The 24127-nt window shown below is 37.1% G+C and overlaps 1 protein-coding gene and 1 pseudogene across 1 annotated transcript in view; one reads left to right on the top strand and one right to left on the bottom strand.

The window, feature by feature from the left end:
* IL23R (interleukin 23 receptor) overlaps positions 1-24127 on the top strand; it is a 57985-nt gene that overhangs the window by 8515 nt on the left and 25343 nt on the right. The window contains exons 4-6 of the mRNA XM_032301926.1: positions 1636-1759; positions 15144-15304; positions 19836-19981. Coding sequence (XP_032157817.1) covers positions 1636-1759; positions 15144-15304; positions 19836-19981 — 431 coding nt within the window. The remainder of the gene's footprint in view (positions 1-1635; positions 1760-15143; positions 15305-19835; positions 19982-24127) is intronic.
* Positions 8537-10871, bottom strand: LOC116567087 (annotated as a pseudogene).

The raw sequence follows: 24127 nt of genomic DNA, 5'->3' as shown, positions 1-24127 counted from the left end.
ATCTGGCCTGTGATTACTAAGTGCTCCAATAATAGGGGAGGGATGGGACTGGTAGGATAAAGCAAACACATAAGCCTCATCCTTGTGTATTTTAGAGTATTCTCTGATATCTGACCATAGAGCAGGTTTTTCCTCCTTGATGTTGGGTAAACTGACAGTGAGATTAACAACAACAAGGTCTTACTCTCATAACTATAATCATACTCCCATCTTTATATACTTCACATTAACAAATATTGCACTTATCTGCATGTGTGTATATACTCTATTTGATCTTTTATAAAGTTAATTAACCATGAGGCATTTATAACCCTGAGCGTTCATTTTATATAGAATACTGTGGAATAAGATAGCCCAAAAGATTGACCATTATCTTTTATGATGGCCAAATCAATGATACTCTGTCTAAAACTAGAGGGGGAAAAAATAACTTTAGCACAAATCACTGTAATCAGTGAGGGACCACAACTCAATCAATATTCAAAATGACTTAAATTTATGTTTCCAGACCTACCTTCTTTAAGACCCAAATAAAACTTAAATATTTCTTTTCACTCTTTTGGAGTCCAGTTTCCCTCCATTGAAACTCAATGCTACAATTCACCAGAATGTTTTAAAGTAGTTTAGTATGTTCTTACTGCTTGAAATTGTTTTTTAATTGTAAAATCAAATTGCATACAATATAGAAAGCTTTTAAAAATTTAGACCAACAGAAAGGAAACACCCATTGTCTCTATATTCTCATAATCTCACTACTAACAATCCCTCTTTGATCATTTGAAATATGTCTTTTAAGTTTTAGTTTCTCTCTCTCTCTTCCCCTTTCTCCCTCGCTCCTCCTTCCCAATCTCTTCTCTTTCTGTCTGTCTCTCTCTCCAATGAGATCACTATATTATTTTGAAACCTGCATTTTTCACTTTATCATATGGCCAGAATCTCTTTCATTAAATGTATTTCTAGTGCCTTCCAGAGGCTAGATACTTAAATTATTGTCTATAACTTTGTTTTGAAATGTATTTTAGGAGTGTGTTTACTTATAGACATATAAAGAGCAAATGGGAGATGAAGTAAATGACCAGTATAATATAGGACCCTTAGTCTAGATACTAAGAATAGGAGATACAGGGGCATCTGGGTGGCTCAGTGGGTTAAGCCTCTGCCTTCAGGTCAGGTCATTGATCTCAGGGTCCTGGGATCAAGCCCTGCGTCTGGCTCTCGGCTTGGCAGGGAGCCTGCTTCCACCCCTTTCTCTCTGCCTGCCTCTCTGGCTACTGTGATCTCTTTCTCTGTCAAAGAAATAAACAAAATCTTAAAAAAAAAAAAAAGAGTAGGAGATACTGTAGTAGATGAGGAGAGAGGATTTAAGGAGTGATTTTTTTTTCTTTTTTTTGATGAGAGAAACTTAATCGTATTAGTACCCCCAGAGGAGTAGAGAATATAGTAAAATATTACAAAGAATAGCAATGCTTGATGGCAAAGTAGATTGTTAGGTGAGATGGTAAGGATGGAATGAGGGAGGTACTGAGTGCTGATTGGGCTGGTTTCCTAAGTAAAATGGGAAGTTTATCAACTAACAACTTGATAAAGAACTTTCATGTTTCTTGGGTGGCCTCTAAGTGATATATTTTGTTGCAGATCCACCAGATGTTCCTGACAAGGTAACCTGTGTCATTTATGAATATTCAGGCAACATGACTTGTACCTGGAATTCTGGGAAGCCCACCTACATAGATACAAAGTATGTGGTGTATGTGAAGAGGTAGGTTTCTGCAATAGTTTAACACGAGCAATTCCACTCCAGTCCAGCCAGTGTTCTGCCTCCAGCAGGGATTCAAAAAAATGAGCCTTTAACAGTAAATGTACACTGATAACCCCCAATTCCCTAATTATCATCAGTGAAGTTACCCACACCCTTTTTGGGCCATTCATATTTTCACTCTCTGGGACAATGTGTTCTATAAATTTTCTATCCTTTAATTCAATGGTATGTAAATTGGGGGCAGGGACTTAATGGCAATATAGCACAGAATAGTTTTAAAAGGATCTTTTCTTTCATCTCCGCTCTATCCTCTTTCTAGGGTTTAGGCAAATTGGTCAGCCTCTCCAAACTGTCTTTCTTTTACCTTCAAAATGGGCATAACAATAGAACCTAATGCACAGGTTTTTTTCTAATCATTTCAGTGGAATTTAGCTTTTAAAGCATGTAGCACAGGGCCAGGTCCACCGTTAGCATTATTTCATGGAAGCCATTAGTTATTAATAATGATCTCCAAATCTTTCTTTTAACTTTTTTAAAAAAGATTATTATTTATTTATTTGACAGAGAAAGAGAGATCACAAGTAGGTAGAGAGGCAGGCAGAGAGCGGGGAAGCAGGGTTCCTGCTGAGCAGAGAGATGTCTATATAGTTGACCATCTTTTCTGGTTTTTCTGAGACTAAGGAAGTTCCCAGGACACAAGACTTTCTGTTTTAAAACTGAAAGTAATAACTGAGTAAAAGTGATCATTTTCTACTTGGAGTCCAGAGGGCTTTGAGGAAATACTCTTTTGTTACATTTTTAGAATAACCAGACCTCAAGAGCTAAAATGACCAAGCAGCCAAAATCCCTTAAGTTTTATGCTTAAACAAATAGTTGACCATAAAAGTTGTACTACTATGTACTAAATGAAATTGGGAAACATGTATGCTCGTTCAGAAATGGCAAAATAGGAAAAGGTTGATAAGAAAAAATCCCCTTCCCTCCAATGTACATAGCTGAATTCTTTCTTTGTTACATTTAAACTATATTCACGTATATTAGTCTGTTTTGGAATCCTCTGTTAGTGTTAAAGTTGGAAATAAAACCATTAATTGAAAAAAAAAAAAAAGATTAAGTTGGTCACCCATCCATGTTTCTCATTTTGTTTAGTTTTTTGTTGTTTTTTTTTTTAAAGAATGCTTTCAATGGTGTATTTGAGATATACTTTTTTTCCGTTTGTTTAACTCTCAAAAAATTTCCCAAACTACTTATTTTTTAAAAAGCATTTATGGAACCTTACTATTTGCCAAGCATTCAGCCACAAGCTTTATATGTGCTCCTTCATTTAATCCCTTACACAACCTTGTGAGGTACATATGATTATTTTTCTGATTTTTGTAGACAAAGTGACTGAGTCTCCGTGGGGTTAGACAATACATCCAGGGCCACATAGCTAGAGAGGCAGAGGCGGGATTTGAACTTGGGCAGGCTTGACTGCCTTCTTCCCAATTCAGTTATTTTCTGCTGATATGGTGTGGGAACCAGACCACAGGGCATGTTTGAAAGATGATAACCAGGGTGCCTTGGTGGCTCAGTGGGTTAAGCCTCTGCCTTCAGCTCAGGTCATGATCTCAGGGTTCTGAGATCGAGTCCCACATTGGGCTCTCTGCTTGACAGGGAGCCTGCTTCCTCCTCCTCGCTCTCTCTCTGCCTGCCTCTCTGCCTACTTGTGATCTCTCTCTGTCAAATAAATAAAATCTTTAAAAAAAAAAAAAGAAAGAAAGATGATAACCAGGTCTCATCACAGTAGAAGAGAAAAATCTTCCAATATTGCTCTCTTTCTCTCCACCTGTGACATACTCAGAGTAATTTTAATTAAGTGAAACAAAAAAGGTAAAACCTTTTTGTTCAAGAAATTCTGTGTAAAAACTAGGCAAAGTCTGCAGTCATCAGCTACATGCCACAGGCAAGATGCTAACACCTTTTATTCTAAGAAGGGATTACACAGAGGCAAGCCTGGGTATCAAAGAAATGACGGAAACATGGATATTAGGCATAGGTTGTGTTGTCAGGTGCACTACATCTTCAATCCTCAACTCCACCTTGTAAAGTAACTATTATTACTGTCCCCACTTTACAGTGCTCATATAACCACTCCAAAGTCACTTGGCCAAGATGGCAAGAGAGCTGGGTTCTAACACACATCTGAGACTTAACCACTACCCTTTGCCTCTAGGGTAAAGTAGTCCTTTTGACATGCAAAGAGGACACAAGGACAAGAAAACTCAAGAGTCTCTTTATAAAGTCAACTTTAGAAATCTGAAAATGAAGGCAGTATGGAAGCACCCCCTGCAATGGAAGCTCACAGAAAAACTAGATAGTGCCTGATTTAGAGAGAAAGCATGGCACCTTGAGGATTTTTGCTATCTCCTGGAACTTTTACTACCTCATGGGTCCGCTGATCTTCATTGATTAGTTTCTTTCTTTCTTTTTTAATATAACAGCTTCATAGAGTATAATTCACATACCATATGATTCACCTTATTTTAAGTATAGCATTCAATGATTAGTCACAGAGTTATGCCACCATCACCACAATTTTAGAACATTTTCTTATGCCAAAAGTAAACACTATCCATAGTAATCACTCAATTTCCCTCAACTTTCCCATCCTGAGGCATCTACTGGGTATTTGCCTACTCTGGACACTTCATACAATGTGTGGTCTTTTTTGAGTGGGTCTTTCATTCAGCACAAGGATTTCAAGGTTCATCCATGGTCTAGCAGGTATAAGTACCTCATGCCTTTCTATGGTCAAATAATGTATGAATATACCACATTTACTTTATCCATTCATTAGCTGATGGACATCTGGGTTGTGTCCACTTTTTGGCTATTATAAGTAATGCTTCTGAGATATTCATGTACAAGATTTTTGGTAGACATAGGTTTTCCCTTCTCTTGGGCATGTGCTTAGGAATAGAATTGCTGGGTCATGTGTTAATTCTGTTTAATGTTTTGAGGAACTGCCATACTGTCTTATAAAACAGCTACATTCCCATCAGAAGTATATGAAGATTCCAACTTCTCCACATTCTTGCCAACTCTTATTTTTATCTTATTGGTTATTGCCAACCTAGTGGGTATGAGTTAATTCTTTCAGGTCCCACTTACTTGCCAACTCAGGTTCCAGACAATGAAATTGCATTATAAATTTGGAACTGGCATACCACAATTTGAGAAGATATATTTGTTGAACAAAAATTTGCCAACCACCACCTAATTCCCTATTTTGTATCATTAAAAAAAATTCTCCAAATATTTTGACTGTTTATTATAGTTTCTCTTAAAATCCATTAATTGCATTCAGTTTCATATGTTTACGTTATTTACACATGGGTTTTTTGAGAAATACATCTAGCTTAGAAAGTGAGAAATACCTGTAGCAGTTATGAGTATTGAGATTGTTCTCGGTACTCAAAAGGTCACCTTTAAAGTGTTAAGAATACATTTATTAAAAGAGCATGCTTTCAGAACTATCCATTGGAAAGAACAGAGAGTTTCAAGTTTTACTTTGGATTTCCAGTTCTGAGATTTATCAGTTAGTTGTCTTTTATGATGCAAATAGCAGAAAACCCAAATGCAATGACTTAAACAGACCAGGTTTTACTTATATCAAGCTATAGTGGTAGGAATTACAAAGCTGGCATGATATTCCAAAGGCTTTTTCCACCTTTCTCCTCTACAAGTTTTACTGTGTTGACCTTAATCCTTAGAAGCTGCACCTCTGGGCAGTTCCAAGCAGGAAAAGTGGTGAAGGAAAAATAACATCCCCCCCACCCACAGACTTTCATGGCATCCCATTGGGTTACATGTCTACTCTATCTGGATGGGTACTTAGGAGAAGAGTATGGTTGCTAGAATCTAGTACTATCATCTAACAGTATCTGACATAATTTCTAGCTGTGTGATCTTGGAAAAGTTATTTAGCTTTGCCGAGCCATAGCTTCCTATGAAATGAGGATAATACCATACTGGGTTCCAAAGTTTATAAGAACACAAACTATAAAAAGTGTATTGCAAATAGTAAATGCTTAAAAACAACAACAAAAAGGCAGAGTACTTTGGCAACACTCAAGGCTGACATCCTAGGCTTGTCTGATTTGTTCTTACATCAAAACTGACTGATCTGGGTGAGGAGATTAACATAAAGCCATTAAAAATGATCATTTATAAGATTTTATAAACAATAATTTTATTTACATTATTTCCAAGTAATAGTTATTGTAAGTAGATGAATATCTAGAAAGAGATGTTTAATGCACTCTAAAAGTAAGACTTTCCTGGAAAAAATAATAAAAATTACAAGTAAGACTAATTTTTTAGCTGTTGTGCCTATGTCAAAGGAAAACTCCACATATTCATTCAGACTAGAAATGTAAACTCAATATGGGCAAGAATTTTTGTTCACTTCTGTTATCACTTGAGCCTCAACTAGGGCCTGCTGCATTGTAACTGCTCAATTAATATTTATTGAGTGATTATTCCAATAAGTAGGAATAGACATTTCCCACATTCTCCCTTCACAGTCTAGTTAAATAATAATAATACAAAGTCTTACATATTAGAAAAACTTTTTCACAGTATTTCTGAAATATAACAGTAAATTATAGTCAAACTCAGACAAACTTAACCCAAATTCCGAATTAAATCCAGATTAATGTAATTTTATCATATTTTAAAAAGGACGTAAAATATGTGAAGGATTAGCATAAAAATGAACATTCTCCTGTAGCAAATTCAAAGAAAGAGCTCCTCTAAGACAAATTGGAAAAGGGAATAAATATCTGTTCATCTTATAGTTAATTAAAAACACACCAATGAGTTGAAAAAAATTAGAGAAAATAAAGTTAATTTTTATAACCATCAAAAAGATCTTTCCCCCCAGAAAAAATCTGTGGTTGAAATAGTTTAAAAAGGTTATTCTAGATCCTTGGTTCTCAGGGTGTTTTCCACTTTGGCAGATAGGTATAGAGATCAGCATTTGCAAGGTTTCACTTCCAACCCATGTGGTTCTGTTTTCCAGTAAAATCACATATACAGAAGAGGTATTTTACCTCAGTCCACCCACCGTGTTCCACTAGTGGCAGAAAGGTGGTATTCCCTCCACTGCAGCCTATGGGTCCATCAGGGCTTCTCTACTGGTGTTGGGTTAAGTTGTGAAAGAAAGGAATTATATCTGTGTTGCTACAAAAGCTTTCTTTCTCCCTAGTATCTTTTTGGTAATCCCACCAGCAGAATTGCACAGCAATTCACACACCCTCCTCTACCCCCTCTGTATTTTGCTATATATCAATAAGTGGTGATAGGAGAAATCAAAGAAGAAGAAACTCTGCTAATAAACATCTACCTACTATTGTCTCTTACCCTCAACAGCTTCATGTAAATATGTTCTTTATCTTGGAAATTCTTGCAATGTCTATTGCAGTGTCTTCTACTCAATAAATACTTGTTGAATAAAAATGAATGCACAATGGCCCTTCATTCCATTCCATTCAAGCTAATTTAGCAAATATTTATTTAGCATTTTGTGACTTCTCATTACCATGTTAAATTCTAGAGATTTTTTTTGTAGATAGGCACCATCTCTGTGCATGACAAGGTCATAAACTTATTAGAATAACACCAACGATGGAATTTTCAGGCACTGTGAGAGATCAGTAAGGCAATTATTTTTAGATGAAATATCATTTTAGACCCTCTAGGTCAATTGCCTATTCTGTCAGTTCATAAGTTCTGCTTGTTTGGGCCATTTCTACTTCTCCTCCATATGCATATTCCTAATAAGCAGAAAGAGTTCCTAGGCATGATTCTAAATATTCTGAAGACTGTGATCTTATATTTCAGTAATTCTTCTAGGACCTAATAAGCAGTTCATGTTTTTAAATCCATTTCCTCACTGATTCTACACCCATATTAGGAAAGCTAATTCTGACTGGAGACAAACACAAACTTACTGACTGATGGGACTTTGTACTAATGACCATTAATCTCAATGGGCCCAGATAGCCACCCACAATCCTGCCACCTATCACTGGCCAAGTCATTCACCCACTAAGTCAATAATTATTTCATTACTTTTTCCTCTCATTTCTGGTCTTCGGTGTCTTTTCTCCCTCCTCATTCTTTATTAATGACCTGCTTTCTAATTTCACTGAGAAAATGGGAGCAATGAGAAATACCATAAGTCTCCTCCATCTACTGATGCATTAACATCTGACCCAAATACTTGGTCTTCCTTTCTACTACTGTGGATGAACTGCAGTTGCCCTGAGGCCAACTCTCCACCTCATGTGCTAGATCTTACCCCTCCTGTCTCTTGGAGGACACTGCTCCAACAATTTTCCTCTCTTTTTTTCTGCATGGTCACCTTTTCTATCTTTACTGGATCATTCCCACCAGCTTTCAAACAATCTTCAGCATCTGCCCTCTTGAAAAATGCAAAATTTCTTGGTCCTTCCTCTCTCCACTACCTTATCTCTCTGCTCTTCTTTGTGGCAAAACTCAAGGAGTTGTCTGTATTTTCTGTCTCTACTTCTCTCTCATCTTTAACCTAGTTTAGTCAAATTTTTGCGGTAGACTGAGACAGGTCTTATCAGTGTCACTGGCAACTTCCCCATTAGCAAATCCAATGGTTTCTCTCAGTCCTTATCTTTCTTATCAGGAGCATTTTTTTTTTAAAGATTTTATTTATTTATTTGACAGAGATCACAAGTAGGCAGAGAGGCAGGCGATTCTCCTCCAAACTTCCTGAACACTTTTTCTTAGACTCTTTGGCTGTTGCCTCTTCATTTCTAGTAAAGTAATAGGTCCCCATAGCTTTATTCCTAGGATCTTCTTTTATTTCTATCTATACTCATTACCTAAAAGACATAACGCAAATTCAAAGTGTAAAACTTCGCAATTTACCTCGTTTCGACATCTCCTCTGTCCACAGCTACCATATATCTAACATCTTATTCAACACTCTCTCTTAGACATCCAAAAGCCATCTCTAAGCCAACCTGTTCAGTACCAAATACCCTGTTTCCTTTACTCACACTGCATTCCCCTTCTCAGTAAATGGTAACTCCATCTTCATATTATTTAGGTCAAAATCCCTGGAGTCCTCCTAGATTCCTCTCCACCATGCCCTTAACAAAATTAATCAGCAAAACCTATCATATTTGACCTCTTCTTACTACCTACTTTGCAACCCTGAGCCAAACAATATCATCTCTCACGCTGAGTTAGTAGAAGAACTTCCTAAATGTGCCCTAACCTCCACTTTTGCGGTTATTATCCTACAGTTATTATTATATACAAGTAGCTGCAGTAATTCTTTTCACATGCGCCTCAGATCATGTCACTCCTCTGCTCAAAACTTCCCATTTCACTCACAGATCAAAGCCAGAATCCTTCAATGGCTCTGTGTGACCTTATAATAACTTTGAAATTCCCCTCCTCCAGACTCTCTGATCTCATGTTTAATCCCTTTCTATCAGTCTTGCCTAAACCAAACATCACTGATGTCATTGCTGTTCCTTGAACAGGACAAGCAAGATTCTGAGTCATTGAGTATCTCTAGAATGCTCTTTCTCCAGAAAGGAGGAAAGTCACCTTCCTAGACAGGCCTTCCTCATCTTCACCTTCCAAAAAAAAAAAAAAAAAAAAAAAAAAGAAAAAAAAAGAAAAAAATCCCCACTCCTGCTTCAAGCACTTCCTACTCCCTTTTTGCTTTATTTTTCTTCTAAACATTATCACCACGTGGCATATCGTTTCCACCAGAATGCGTGCTCCATGAAGGCTGGGACTTTACCTGTTGTATTTTGTTTGTTTTCAAGCACAAACTGCCCCACAAGAGGAATTTCACTGCTGGCACTAGTTTATTTTCCTCTTAAAAGACAAACTGCAAACAAATGAAGTAAATATAACCTCAAGATTTTATTGTCTTCATGATAAAACAAAATACGAAGTTTAGAACTATATCACTTGACCCTTTCTCTTATCTCCTGTCAATACAAAATGCTTGCATCTCTTAACAACCAGCATTCTCTTAGATCTGCAGTTGGGCTCAACACATGCAAGTCTCAGCACAATCCTCTTTGTAGTTTTAGCCTTTTTCCGGAAAATCAGCCTAGTCTGCCCACCATAACCACTCTGCTTCCTTTCATAAGGCTGCTTTCCCGGGCCTAAAGAGAATCTTTGCCTTTCTTGTACTGTGTCACTTTTGTGGGGTTGGTGCTTGCCATACTTCTTGCAGAAAGTCCGATGGGTTTTAGAAACGTTCTCCATGTTTGTGAAAGTGCTATAGGCTCAGAAAGAAAGAATGAGAGGGACATTTATCTGTTTTGTCCATTGTTGTACTCCCAGTGTCTTAAGTAGTGCTCAGACCATAGTGAAAGTTAAATAAATATTTGCTGAATGAGTGGCTAAATAAATAGAAAATACCATTCACCATTATTACCATAGATTGGCAGTGTTTACTGAAAATCTATTAAAAACAGCTAGGGCGAGGAAACTTCGGAGACATCTAAATCATGCTGACTTCCTTCTACAAATAATCCATTATGTGTTAATAAGCACACAGAAACCAGAAATAGAAATAAGAAATTTGAAAACTTTGCAATATACAGTTTCATGTAAAAATTGCCCCAAAGTTATAGTCATTCATTCATTATTACTAGTTCTTCATCTAAAACAGTGTTTGTGTTAATAAGAAGTTAGACTTTAAAAGCAGAATTAAATTACCTAATAACTATGGTTAATGTCGGTTTAAGAATATATTTCCATTTTGACTGTGGTCTCAATATAAAAGATAAAAGAATTAGCCACAAACCAAGGACATACATGTGGTTTTCTGTAACTGGAAAATACTCAGAGATGCCCTACTTGCTACTTACCTATATTTGCCATCTTCTTATTTTCACATTTGAAATTTTATTGAGCATGAGTTTAGCATACCTCGAAACAAACTCTCTGTAATTTATCTACATTCAATCTTATTTCAAAAGAAATATAAGGGAACTATGCAAACATCTGAATTTAATGGAAGGATTTGATTTCATATACAAGTAATACAAAAGAAATTTTGCTTGTTGAAATATAACAGCTTTAAAGGTTTCATTTGTATTCTTTAGAATGTGTAAATCTTATCATAAATACCTTTTAATTAAAAATAATTATTGTGTGTTCAATAAGCTCTTTATTGCATGTGAAACCACCTGCTCCATGCTTCCTTCTCTCACTCACTTATTATTCATGATCACAATGATGTTATTCTGTTGTCAGATGAGTAAACCGAAGTACACTGAGGTTAGGTAACAGGCTCCAAGTCCCACATTTTATCAAGGGGCAGAGCTGGGATTTGAACCTAGGTTGTTTTTTTTTTTTTTCTAAAACCCATGCCCTGAGGTTTTCATCATTATGACATGTCCTTGTCCTAGCCTGGTGCTCATAGTGATCTCCCTGCTGCTGAAAGGAAAGAGGCAGCATTGGAAACTATACACTGAGGGTTAAAAACCTGAGCTGAACTAGAGTAGTTACTGCCACCTCCATGCCATGTAGACTCCTCACCCTTATCCACATTATCCCTGTCAGCCTTAAAGAGATTCCTTGGTTGCCTGCTAAGCTTCTTCTGCTCTGGTGGTGGCTTTAAGTTTAAAAATACAGATATATAAATTCTATAGTATTTTGACTCATAAATGCATTTATCGCATGGTAGAGTGAGGCTGGTCTCTCTTTTCCTCCCTTGAGTTCTATGTCTCAGCAAACATGCCACTCTAGAGTCTAACAGATCATAGTGGCTGGCAAGTTATAATCCTGGCTGGGATACTGTGGGGCTGGAGAAATTGGGGGAGTTGCTGAATAGATGCATAGATTAATAGGACCTAAAGCGTGTACCCGTAGAGGTGAAATGATTGTGATTTTTAAACTCTTCCTCCACGTAAATCCTATCAAGTCAGTCCCCCAGGACAGAAAAAAGTTGATGGTATTAGGTAAAGAAACCGAGCTGTGCTTGCCTAAGCAGCACAAATACTATAATTGGAACAGTGCAGAGAAAGCGAACATGACCCTTAATCGAAGATGACATACAAATTTGTGAAGCCTTTCTATTTGTCAAATATAAGAATTTAGGGTACTTGTCTTTTCACCTTTGTTCAAATTCCAAGGTGGTTTCCCTCCAAGTTAGTAGATCTATATTGTTAGGTTTCACAATGTAATAAAATTAACAAAGGAATCTACAAGTAATACACCAAACAGATAATATAGAGCTAAGGTTTAGACCCTGGCCATAGCTATCAAAACAGGAACAAAAGATAAGAAAATAATAGTTAAAGAAATACTTCACCTTCTATGGTTGGCTCTTAAGTGATGGAGGAAAAGTTGTTAAAATGGCAAACAAAGGACATCAGAAAGGCAGCATACTGTTGACAATAATGGAGAAATGGGCAAGAAGAATATATGATTCAGTTATAAATAGGCTATAGTTCTGTTCTCAGGCAGATATACAAATGCAGCTCCCAGTGAGAGTACAGATATTCAGTATTGTACGTGTGGAATGTTTGTCCATTGTTGTCACTGGACGAGGAGGTTGAGTGAGCTGAAAGAACAGTAAGCACCAATAGACTGACCCTCACTGTGGTGGGGTTAGAGGAGTAGAGAGGGCAACCCAAGTGGAGGGCTAAAGAAGGAAAGACGTCACTAAGCATGTGTGAGAAAAAGATGTAGGCTCTTTCACTCAGAAGGCAGGGTCTGGGTAGCCAAAGGAAGCTAAGACTTGTAAGTTTTCAAGAGGGATGACTGCTACAAAGAGGATTCAGAGGATTTCACCTTGGAAAGGACACCGTTTTAGAAGAGTATTTTCATGGGAAAAGTGAAGACAGAAGTCACAACAAAAAGCTTAAAGAACAAGTGGAAATTGTAACTTAGATGTAGTTACCAGGATATTGAAAATCTGATTGAGACACTTAAGAAAAGGAAATCAGAAGAGTTCATAGTTCAAAGGGTTCAAGAAATTCAAACTTAGTGAAGTCTAGTGAAAACCACTTTCGTGTTATGAATGGATCTGAGTACAGATAATGGTGTTTAAGAGTCTGAGGTGGCTCAATATTTATGTCTGCAAATTTTCCTCATGAATTCTAAACCAACTGAGAGAAATAAAAAAGCCAATAGGTGAAAACAGAAATATAAAAATAGTTATGTCTAAATATTTTAAAATATATATTTAAATAATGAAGCATTTAAAATACTTTATAATATTTATTACTGAAGAAGCTTGTTAATGGAGAGCATGGCTTTGGTATGTGGCAAAAGTAAACCTTCTAAACTGATCTTCCCAGAATAAACAGAGTTACTGCCGTTGCCCTCAATCACAGCCAGTATTAAACAGCTGCACAACGCCACTTGGAGACCAACTCCTCTAAATCTTATAGCTTATTAGAGAAGACCAGAAAAGATAATTCCTGTGGTCTTCTGACTCCCAGGGGAAAATGGGAGAGAGGAAGGGACTGTGAGGTGTACAATCCAGTTCTTCATTAGTAGAATCAGGTCTATCTTCAAGAAGGATGAGGGAAGGAGGTACAGAGGAGAACAGAGGAGTTTTGAGAACAGTTTCTCCTCACAGAAACCAGAAGAAAAGGGAAGAAACATTTCCCAATACTCCCCTCACCACTACCTCCAGTCTCTACACCTTAAAAATATTGTGGAGTAGAAATTTTTAAGACTGATTGATTAAGTAATCTCTCCACCCAATATGGGGCTCCAACTCAGGACCCCCAGATCAAAAGACACATGTTCTACTGACTGAGCCAGGCAGGTGTCCCAGAAATTTTTTAACAGATACAACAGAAAGGCTCAAACTTGCTAACAAAAGCCAATGAAACTAATAAAATTTAAAATTTTAGCCTTAACAAATTACATTTGAAAATTCACTAAGTTAAACTGGCTGATTAGAGATTCTCACTCATTCCATTATAAAAGCTTAGATAAATAAAATTTGAAGTGATGATTTAGTAGCTCTATTTCTCACTCCAAACTGTGCTTCTCCCCTCTATCTTCTCCATCTTCTTTGGCAGCAAATGACTTCCTTTTTGCCTTACCTAATCAGCCACCAGATCCAGCCAGTGCTCATTTCAAAGTCCACAGGAAGTCTTTCTGATCTTGTCTACTTCAAGTTATTTCTTGCACATTCATGCTCCAGAGAATTAACATGCTGAACTTTCTTGAAAATGGCATGCCACTTCAGTTATTTGTTTTACAGCATGCCGGGGGTGGGGGTTGTTATTGTTTATTTGTTTTTGTTTTTTCTCCTGGAAGGTTGGTCTTTCTCTACCCCATCCAGATCTCTCACCCTATCCTGATCCTTCAAGCCATTCTTACCCCTCACTCTATAACTGGTAGAAATGTCAACTCAAAGCCCATGTACTGAGCTCCTATGCAATGCTCCTTCCCAGAGGGTACTCATTTATTTCAAGCTCAGTCTAGAGTCAACTTATCCTGTAGGCATAATGCCCAGGACCAATGATATCTTTAGGAGTCCATGAAAATGCTTAATTTCATTTAAAATCAGAAGAAAAGGGGTATCTAGGTGACTCAGTGCGCTAAGCGGCTGCCTTCAGGTCGGGTCATGATCCCAGGATTCTGGGATAGAGTCCCACATTGGGCTCCTTGCTCAGTGGAAACCTGCTTCTCCCTCTGCTTGTGCTTGCTCTCACTCCCTCCCCTCCCCATGTCAAATAAATAAATAAAATCTTCAAAAAATATATAAATGAAATAAAATCAGAAGAAAAAAACCATTAGGTCAAAGAAAATGTTTTAAGATGTAATATTGATATATTTGCTTTTATATCAACAGTCATAGAACATAACCTATATGAACATATATATGTATCTATATAAGTATACACATACCCACACACATATGTTCTATTTTTTTTCTGGGTAGAAGAATCAATCCATAAAGGCAAAAGGACGTAAGACTCATGAAAGTCATAGTCTGGCCCTGAAGAGTCTTGAATTTATTTTTAAAAATTTTCAAAATTAAATAAATTTTGTATTCTGAAAGCAGGCTAAAAAAGTAGTATGAAAAAATTGAGGAATGGGGCACCCAAGTGGCTCAGTTGGTTAAGCGGCTGTCTTCGGCTCGGGTCATGATTCCAGGGTCCTGGGATTGAGCCCCACATCGGGCTCGCTGCTCATCAGAGAGCCTGCTTCTCTCCGCCCCCCCCCCCCCCCGCCGCTGCTCTGCTTACCTGTGCTCTCTCTCTAGCTCTCTGTCAAATAAATAAATAAAATATTTTTAAAAATTGAGGAATAACTCATTCAAACCAAACATAACTGTCATCACAACTTTTTTTTTTTAAAGTTTAGAGACAGAAGAAGAGCAACAATATCTTTCTTCAAGTTGTATTAACATCTCTACTGATTCATTGCAAGGTGGCAAGAAATATTTGGTTTGGGTCCAAGCTGCAAATGCATTGGGCATGGAGAAGTCAAAACAACTGCAAATTAATCTGGATGATATAGGTAAGAATGAGAAATTAATATGTCTTTACAACTAAACAACTCATTTGTACTGACCTAGTCAAACGAAGTCTAGCTCTGAAAGGAGTTCCCCCAAAGGTCCTGCAGGTCATGATACAGAAAAGAAGAACTACCCAGCCTGAGACAACTCAAAGATAAGTACGGCTACCATTTTGTTGCATATCTTTCCAGTCTTATTTCTACATGGATGCGTGTGGTTTTACACATATTTATTGAGAACTTCTTATGTTCAAGCATTGTTCTACGGGCTAGGGATAATAAGATAAGGAAGATATCTACTGTCCTAAATATCTTGCAATCTACCAGGGAAGATGGAAAGAAACAAGGATTATAATAAACTATGATAAGTCTTACATTGTGAGAAGTATAGCATACTAAAGAATTCTATTGTATATATTATTTTGGAAGTTGTGGGTTTTTTTTTAAGTTTTACAAAAAACATAAAAAATGGTGAATTATGTGGACGTCTCTGTTTTTACCAGCCAGGTTTTGCTTCAGATACTTTAGAACTTCCCTTTTAAAACTTATAATATAAATACTTCTATTTTTTGAATCTACAATATTATTATTATTATTTTTTAAAGATTTTATTTATTTATTTGACAGAGAGATCACAAGTAGGCAGAGAGGCAGGCAGAGAGAGAGGGGGGCAAGCAGACTCCCCACTGAGCAGAGAGCCCAATGCGGGGCTCAATCCCAGGACCCTGAGATCATGACCTGAGCCGAAGGCAGAGGCTTAACCCACTGAGCCACCCAGGCGCCCCTACAATATTATTTTTAATGAATGTCTTTAATCACTCTTTTATTGTTGGAAATGTAGGCTGTTTTCAAATTTTCACCATTATAAACTATAGTACCATGAACAACCTTTTGGATAATTTTTTTTTTTCTTTTTTAAGATTTTATTTATTTATTTTTAAGAGAGTCAGAGATAAAGTGTGTGCAAGCATGGGTGGGAAGGGGAGAAAGAGGGGGAGAAACAGACTCCCCACTAAGCAGGGAGCCCAACTCAGTTCCATGCCAGGATGCCGAAATCATGAGCTTAGCCAAAGGCAAGTGCTCAACCAACTGAGCCACCTAGGCATCACTGGTATTTTTTTTTTTTTCCCTTAAGATAAATTCCAAAAGGTAATTGCCCCTGAGTTCTTTAGAGCTACATCCCAGTCCTAAAGCCAAAGTTCAGCCAAAGAGCACCAAGTGAATCACCCTCTATTTGGACATCCTTGTACCAATTATTTCTGTTTTTATCGTTAAGGATGATTTCAGTTAAGCTCATATTTATGGAGCGCTTTCTTAAGTGTTAACTGCTTTTACAAAAATTACCTCATTTAACCCCCCAAGCAACCCTATTTTGTAGAAGAGACTGTAATTTCTACTTAAGGGAATCAAGGCTAGGTGGCATTATAAATTTTGAGACTGTGGAGCTAGGAAGCTCCAATTCCAATATCCTCATCTTCTATCCTCAGTCTTTATTTAAAAGCATGGTATGTGTCTGACAACTTCCCTGCTGATTAGTGATCTAGGGGATGTGACACCTTTTGGTACAACATGGGTATCCTTTGGGGACCACTGGGGTCTTCCACTGGAACTATCTCAACTTCTCAACTTCTGCTTCAACTAAACTCAACTATTCCAGCTAACAGGTTTGGTTGAAAAGTCTGTCCCTATGCTCTGAATATTGGATTTGAAAACAAACACTGCTGACTATGATGATGTAGTCCACAATGTATAGTTCTCTTGACCATGGTGCACCTGTTTTTGTAAATTTACAGTTTGAGGTAGGATGCCATAAAATTCCCTTTTCTTAAAACAAGGTCCCCTCAATGGATTAAGGGTGTTTAGAGGCTACCATGTCCTGTATCACTTTGGCAATATCATCTTTTAGAACTAAATTATTTATTAGAAGTATCACTGCTATTAATATCATTGTGATCTTACTATCATCACATCCATTTATTAAACGCCTACAGTGTTCCAGACAATTAACATGTAAATCACACTTCATTCTGGAAACAATCATACATGGTACTACTGTACCCGTTTTACAGATAAAGAAAGAGATAAATAATTTGCTCAAGATCCCACAGCTAGTAAGAAGGAGAGCCAGATTTTATTGCAGATTTGCTGTCTTGTGAAGAAGGTTAATCACCACCCTTTCTCCCACAAAGGGAAAATCTTATCTGGCTACCACTTTCAAATCTGACTTCTCACACTGTGGACCAGAAAGCCTCTTGTTTGGAGTTGTTATTCCACCTCTTTTTTTTTTTTTTTTCTCTAAATCTCAAAACAAACTCTTAGAAACTCAGTAGAAAAACATAGGTTGACTGTGTAGGACACTCCACCCAACAAAGCTACCAGATAATTAATGGATAAGCTATACTCATTTGTCACACTTTTAAGAATAAGACACTGCAAGTTAGATAAATGAACTGTTCTATGAAACTGGGGGCAGAGGATTCCCCTGAGAACAATTTCCACAAAACAGCTACAGGGCTGGGCTTTAATTAAGTTAGATGGCTGAGTTGAAAGGCAGGCCTGAGCTACTAGTGCAGTAACACCGTGCCAAAGGGACTGTGAGAGGTGTGCCTCAGCTTCTGTGGAGAAATAAATGCCAGTGCAGAAAGTGCAGTGTCTTCTAGCTGCCATTTTGAAAGTTAATTCTCACATAGGTAAATATATGTGGACATTTGGACATCTATTTGGACATCCTAGTACCAATTATTTCTGTTTTTATCATTAGGGATGATTTCGGTTAAGCTCATATTTATGGAGCAGAAGATACCAAAAGACTATAAATCCAGTACTTCATTTCAATACAAGTGAAGACTAAACACATGATATCTATGATGAATTTGACAGTTTTTTAAAAACCTAAGATACGATGGGAATGTTTGAAACCTTAGCAATGGGAGCAAACGTTCAACATTTGAGTCATTTAACATAGTCAAGTATTTATTACATAGCATGTTTATTTGAAAACATATGAGGTCATGCAAACCTAAAAGCTTAGGTCTCTGTTGCATCGACCTGCCCTGTGCTGACTCTATTTTAAACCTGACTTACTGTTCCATCTGCATTTCTCATAGGACTAAACAGGCTTTGCTTCCTCCCTGAAGTATTTCTTTCTGCAGAAGGGTCTCAGGAATGCTTGTGCTACTCTACCAATAAGGCCAGACTCAGAAAAGAGAGGGAAGAGTGGGTGGGTAATTTAGCCTGAGGGTGCTTAAATGGTCCCAACTGGTCTCAAAACCCTGGGAAACAACTTCTCTGACTACAGAAATCTGCAAATACTGATCCTCATTACAAGAAGCCTATACTAGTAAAAGGAAATCAACAGTGGCATTCGGATGATAAAAGTTCAGTGCAGTAATCTCTTTAATTAGACTGATTTTTGTCATTACTTCCTTCCTACATTAGCTTTAGCTCAAGGATTTTATTATAGTATTATAGGACGGTGCTACTAAACAGCAACTCTTTAATTTTTGTATTTCTCTATAAATCATATACCTGGGCAAATAGTTTTAGATACTAAATCATTAATAATAAAATAATCATATTCCCAAAGAATCCTTTATACCCCTAGAATAAATGAAAAGGAAACTAATCCATAGAGAATATTAAGCTATAATAATGGTCCTTAAAAACACACATATAGGCTCTTTAGTTCTTTGTTAAATAATAAGTCTAACAAAGCCATGGGTTTTCATTGTTCTGTGGTACACATAGGAGAAATGGGACGTGCCAATGATTTAATTCTGTTCAGACAGAACAAATGTACAAGAATTAATACAATTTAGAAATACAGAAATTCCAGTTACACCTTTACTCCTATAGGGTACAACAAAACTATAGTAACATAACCCAACAGAATTTCACTTTCTTTTTGAAAATTATTATCACAGAGCATGGCAATAATTTATAAAGCCTTAGAGTCTTAGGAGACTTGCTTTGTTCAAATCATACTTTCAAGTAGAGATTTATTTTAATAGATAACAAAATAAGTTACCAATAGATTTAATTATTAATATGTTTCCATATGTTTCCCTATGACACAAGAGAATAAAAATATTATTGTGAAAGGTCTCAATTTAATATCTTATCAAATCAGATTCTCTGAACTAAGTTTAGAATGCAAAACATCATTTTTCCCCTAAATGGATGCAGGAAGAAAGAGATATCTCTTTTATCTATTTTTCACTCTCTTTTGTTAATAAGGCCAGACTTTGGAATTTCATCATTTAGGATTATAAGGGAGTAGGAGGTGGGGGAAAGGTGGACTATAAGAGTCCCACTTAAAAGAAATAGAAAATAGGTTGAACAGAATTTTACTTAACAGCAGCAGGTTTTGCCTACACAATAGCTTAGAAAACAAGTAAATATTGTTAATCAGATCATGAAATTGTTTTTTAGTATTTTGAGTTTTAAAACGTCTATTTATTAATGAAAAGATATTGATTTCTCCCAAGGCAAGTTTTAAACTGCTAAGTATTTATTTATTCATTTAATTTTCTAGTGATACCTTCTGCATCCATCATTTCCAGGGCTGAGGATATAAATACTGCAGTGCCCAAGACCGTAATTCACTGGAACAGTCAAACAAAATTTGAAAAGGTTTTCTGTGAAATGAGATACAGGACTACAACAAACCAAACTTGGAAGGTAAGCTAATTTTCATTCACATAAGTGAATGAAAAAAAAGCCAACCTGCAATGGACTTATGATGTTCTATTTCACATGTTTTCATCTGTTTGTCTGATACTCAGACCACTCTAGCTTGTTGGGTTTTTTATGTAATCTCTATGTCCAACACAGGGCTCGAACCATGGCCCCAAGATCAAGAGTTGCATGCTCTGGGGCGCCTGGGTGGCTCAGTGGGTTAGGCCTCTGCCTTCGGCTCAGGTCATGATCTCAGGGTCCTGGGATCGAGTCCCGCATCGGGCTCTCTGCTCGGCGGGGAGCCTGTTTCCTCGTCTCTCTCTCTGCCTGCCTCTCTGCCTACTTGTGATCTCTCTCTGTCAAATAAATAAATAAAATCTTTAAAAAAAAAAAAAAAGAGTTGCATGCTCTACCAACAGCCAGCCAGGCGTTCCTTAAACCACTCTAGTTTTACCTAGAACCACTCCTTAAACCACTTTAGTTTTGTTTGTTTAAAACAATTTATTTATTTATTTATTATTTTATTTATTTTAATAAATATTATTTTTAATAAAAAATAGATTTTATTTATTTATTAGAGAGATAGAGAAAGGTGGGAGGGGCAAAGGGAGAGAGAATCTCAAGCCGATTCTGCACTGAGTGTGTGCCTGACTCAGGGCTAGATCCCACGACTCTGAAATCATGACCTGAGCAAAAATCAAGAGCCAAGGCTCAATTGATTGAATCATCCAGGGGCCCTAAAACCACTTTTATTTTAATAATCATTACCATATGTTTCCAAACAGATACATGTTTCCTGAAAATGTCCTCTTAACCTTTTTTAAGTTGTTAAATGGACAAGTACCAATTAAGAGAGATCTATTTGGCTCCTTTTAATTCCGTGCCTCCTAGAGTGCAATTTACATCAGTGATGATATATAAGGTGTAAGCATTCTATGCTGAAATTTAAAGGCATCTCTGGAAATAACTTCAAAAAAAGGACTTCCGATTTATGAGAGTCTCTTTTTAAATTAAAAATGCAAGTCAAAATGTAAGATTTGTTACTAATATAGGCCTCAGGGGCACCTGGGTGGCTCAGCCATTAAACATCTCCCTTCGGCTCAGGTCATGATCTTAGGGTCCTGGGATGAGCCCCGCCTTGGGCTCCCTACTCAGCAGGAAGCTTGCTTCTCCCTCTCCCACTCCCTCTGCTTGTGTTCCCTCTCTTGCTGTCTCTCTCTCTCTGTCAAATAAATAAGTTATATCTCTAAATAAATTTTAAAAAACTAATATAGGCCTCAGTCTTATATGAAGTTAAAGTAAAAAGTGAATGTCTAGACAAATTATCCTTTAATGTCAATGGTAAGTTACCGACTGACTTAGAGTCATAGGTACAAGGTTCATTAATGATGTCATGTCACATAACAGCACTTGTGAACATTATAATAAAAACTAATTTGAACCATAGAAGAACACTTGTCTGACTAAGGAAAAAGTTCCAATTTTGGTGTATTTTAAAAGAAATGCTATTTTATTATTTTTAAGTAAAATGAACTACCATTTAGTCAAACTAATTAAGGACTGGAATTTCTGGCTCTGTTTAATTAAGAGTTATGTACCATATTTGACTTTATCTGTTTTCAGGGAGTTAAATAAAATGGTATGTATTTAACACTAATCTTTGGAATCATGCTAACCATCAGCTTTGCTGCAGAGCAGTGTGTTTCAAGAGTGTTGAGAAGGTGAGGGTAAAACTATACTGATTGCATGACATGCTTTAAGGATTGTTCTCTAAAAATAAATCCCTAACATCAACCTTATTTACCCCTGTTCATTTACATCAGAAATGTGATATGAACTTTACAGTTTAGATTACATTTAGAAGTGATCCCACATTGTGCATCATTTGGTCAATTATCAAGTGAAGATCCTGCCGGACTCATTGACTAAATAGTTATGGCGTATGTGTGCCCAGCAAGTTTGCGCTTAAAGCCTGGGACAAGCAGGATAAAAACAAAACACAACTCCACAGTCAATCCTCTTGCAAATGTGGAATTTAGGTAAATTTGAGAACAACTCAAATGAAATCCTCTGAGTCTTAGATATTGAGTCAATAGGATTTAATTCTAATAGGACACCTGGGGCCTTTTGTTTAGTGTCATGATCATAGGATAATATTATTGATAATACAGAAATCCCTTATTTGGCATAATTAGGAGGAGATTATAGGCTATGCAAATGTTTAGAAACTAGAAAGTAATTACACTTACAGTATCACTGAACAGTTTTCAGAAACCGTTTTCTGGTTGAAACTCTTGTTCTTTGCTCCCCCTGCTGGTGCTACTATGCCATTTTGAGATTTGGTAACCCAGAAGCAGGCAAATGAAGGAGCTTGAGAGTATTTGTTATCTCATCTACTCTTGATGCTGATCCTTTGGGACAGGTAAGTATCAGCTCTGCTACAGAAATGAGGATGCAGAGCTGGAAAGACCTCAAGCCAGTTTTTTTTCAAACTTACACTTTTAGTAACTAAATGCCTCTCACAGACCTTATGTCACTTTGGGCACCCAAAATACTTGGGAAATGAAAGAACAGGCTTCAATCCAAAACCTATATCCTATCCCTTCTACCATGCTTCCTCTAAATATAACCATTCACCCAGAGAAATGTGAATTACCATTTCTATCCAGATGACCCGTCTACTCAGTAAGAGCCAGAATGAAAGTTTGATTTTTAACATTTGCTACTTTATCAGTTTCATCTGGGTCATATACAAAATGTTGTCTTTATCCCCTTGTCAGGAGACAGGAAATCAGAGGCAAGAAGAGGAGGAGATATAAAGGACTACATATTTGATCTTCAACTTCATCTGTGCCTCTGTCATATTACTTGAGGGAGATTCTTTACTTAAAAGAGACAGGCAGCCAGCCATGCAAGAAAACCATGTGGCTTAGAGCACAGTACTAGAATTTAAAGCCTGGTTCTGCCATTTTCTAGTTATGCAACCTTGGGCAAGTTCCTATCTTCTTTGTGCCTCATTATCCCAACACCTAATGTAGGAATAAGATAGTCACCTACCTCATATGGTTGTGGGGACGATCAAATAATATAGTTAGCCCCAAGTCTGGAAGAGTTCAAGTTCAGCAAATACTGGCTGTTGTTACTCTTCGCTTTAACCTACGAGGAGAGCCATGCAACAAGTTCGGTGGAGCAAAGGAAGCCCTCCTGAAAAATCAAGATTACTGAATTGAGGCTGGTTTTCATCCGCCTTTAACTAACCTATACAGACTTTGAAGTATTGAAGGGAACCAGCCAGTTCTTCAGGTGATCCTGCAGGGCTGACACCATGGGGAAAATATTTATCTACGTGTTGCTTACCCTCATGGATTATCTCCCTGGCACCTCAAACTTGTGTTAAAAATTAAGCTCACAGTCTTCACCAGCAATCCTTGCTCACTTCTGTATATCCCATCTCAAGAGCATTACCATGCTGTATATTTACCTGCTTATACTTCTATTTCCCCGTCCTTTAACTATAATCCCCTGGAAGGCAGGCTGTTCCATAATCGTATTTTGTATCTTCAATGATTTTTATAACGTGTAGTTCATGCAGATGACACGTGAAACATTAGTTATAAATATTATTGTTTGCCTTTAATAAGAGCCCACCAGTAGTGATAGTAAGGCAGAGAAATCTTTGCTGCACATTCCAGTAAGTGGATTAAGGGTGACTCCTTTCTCTAACTAAACTCGATTAGGGTATTGGTAACCTTTTTTTTTTTTTTAAATATAACTTCAAGATTTTATTGTCTTCATAACAAAACAAAATGTGAAACTTAGAACTGGAACTTGGCCCTTCCTCCCAGTTCAAAATGCTTGCATTTCTTGACAACCAACATTCTCTTAGATCTGCAGTTGTGCTCAACACATTCAAGTCTCAGCACAATCTTCTTTGTACTTTTTAGACTTTTCCCAAAAGATCAGCTTTATCTGCCCACCATAGCCACTCTATTTCCTGTCATAATGCCACTTTCCCTGCACCTAGAGAGAATCCATGCCCTTCTTGTACTGTGTCACTTTGTGGGGTAGTTTGCTATACTTCTTACAGAAAATGCAGTGGGTTTTATAAACATTCACCATGTTTGCAAGAGCAGTATCAGCACGGAAAGT

Source organism: Mustela erminea, chromosome 10 (assembly GCF_009829155.1).
Source record: "Mustela erminea isolate mMusErm1 chromosome 10, mMusErm1.Pri, whole genome shotgun sequence".
NCBI classification, from domain to species: Eukaryota; Metazoa; Chordata; class Mammalia; order Carnivora; family Mustelidae; genus Mustela; species Mustela erminea.
The sequence above is the reverse complement of the archived record's forward strand: the minus strand, read 5'-3'. Positions and strand labels throughout refer to the sequence as shown.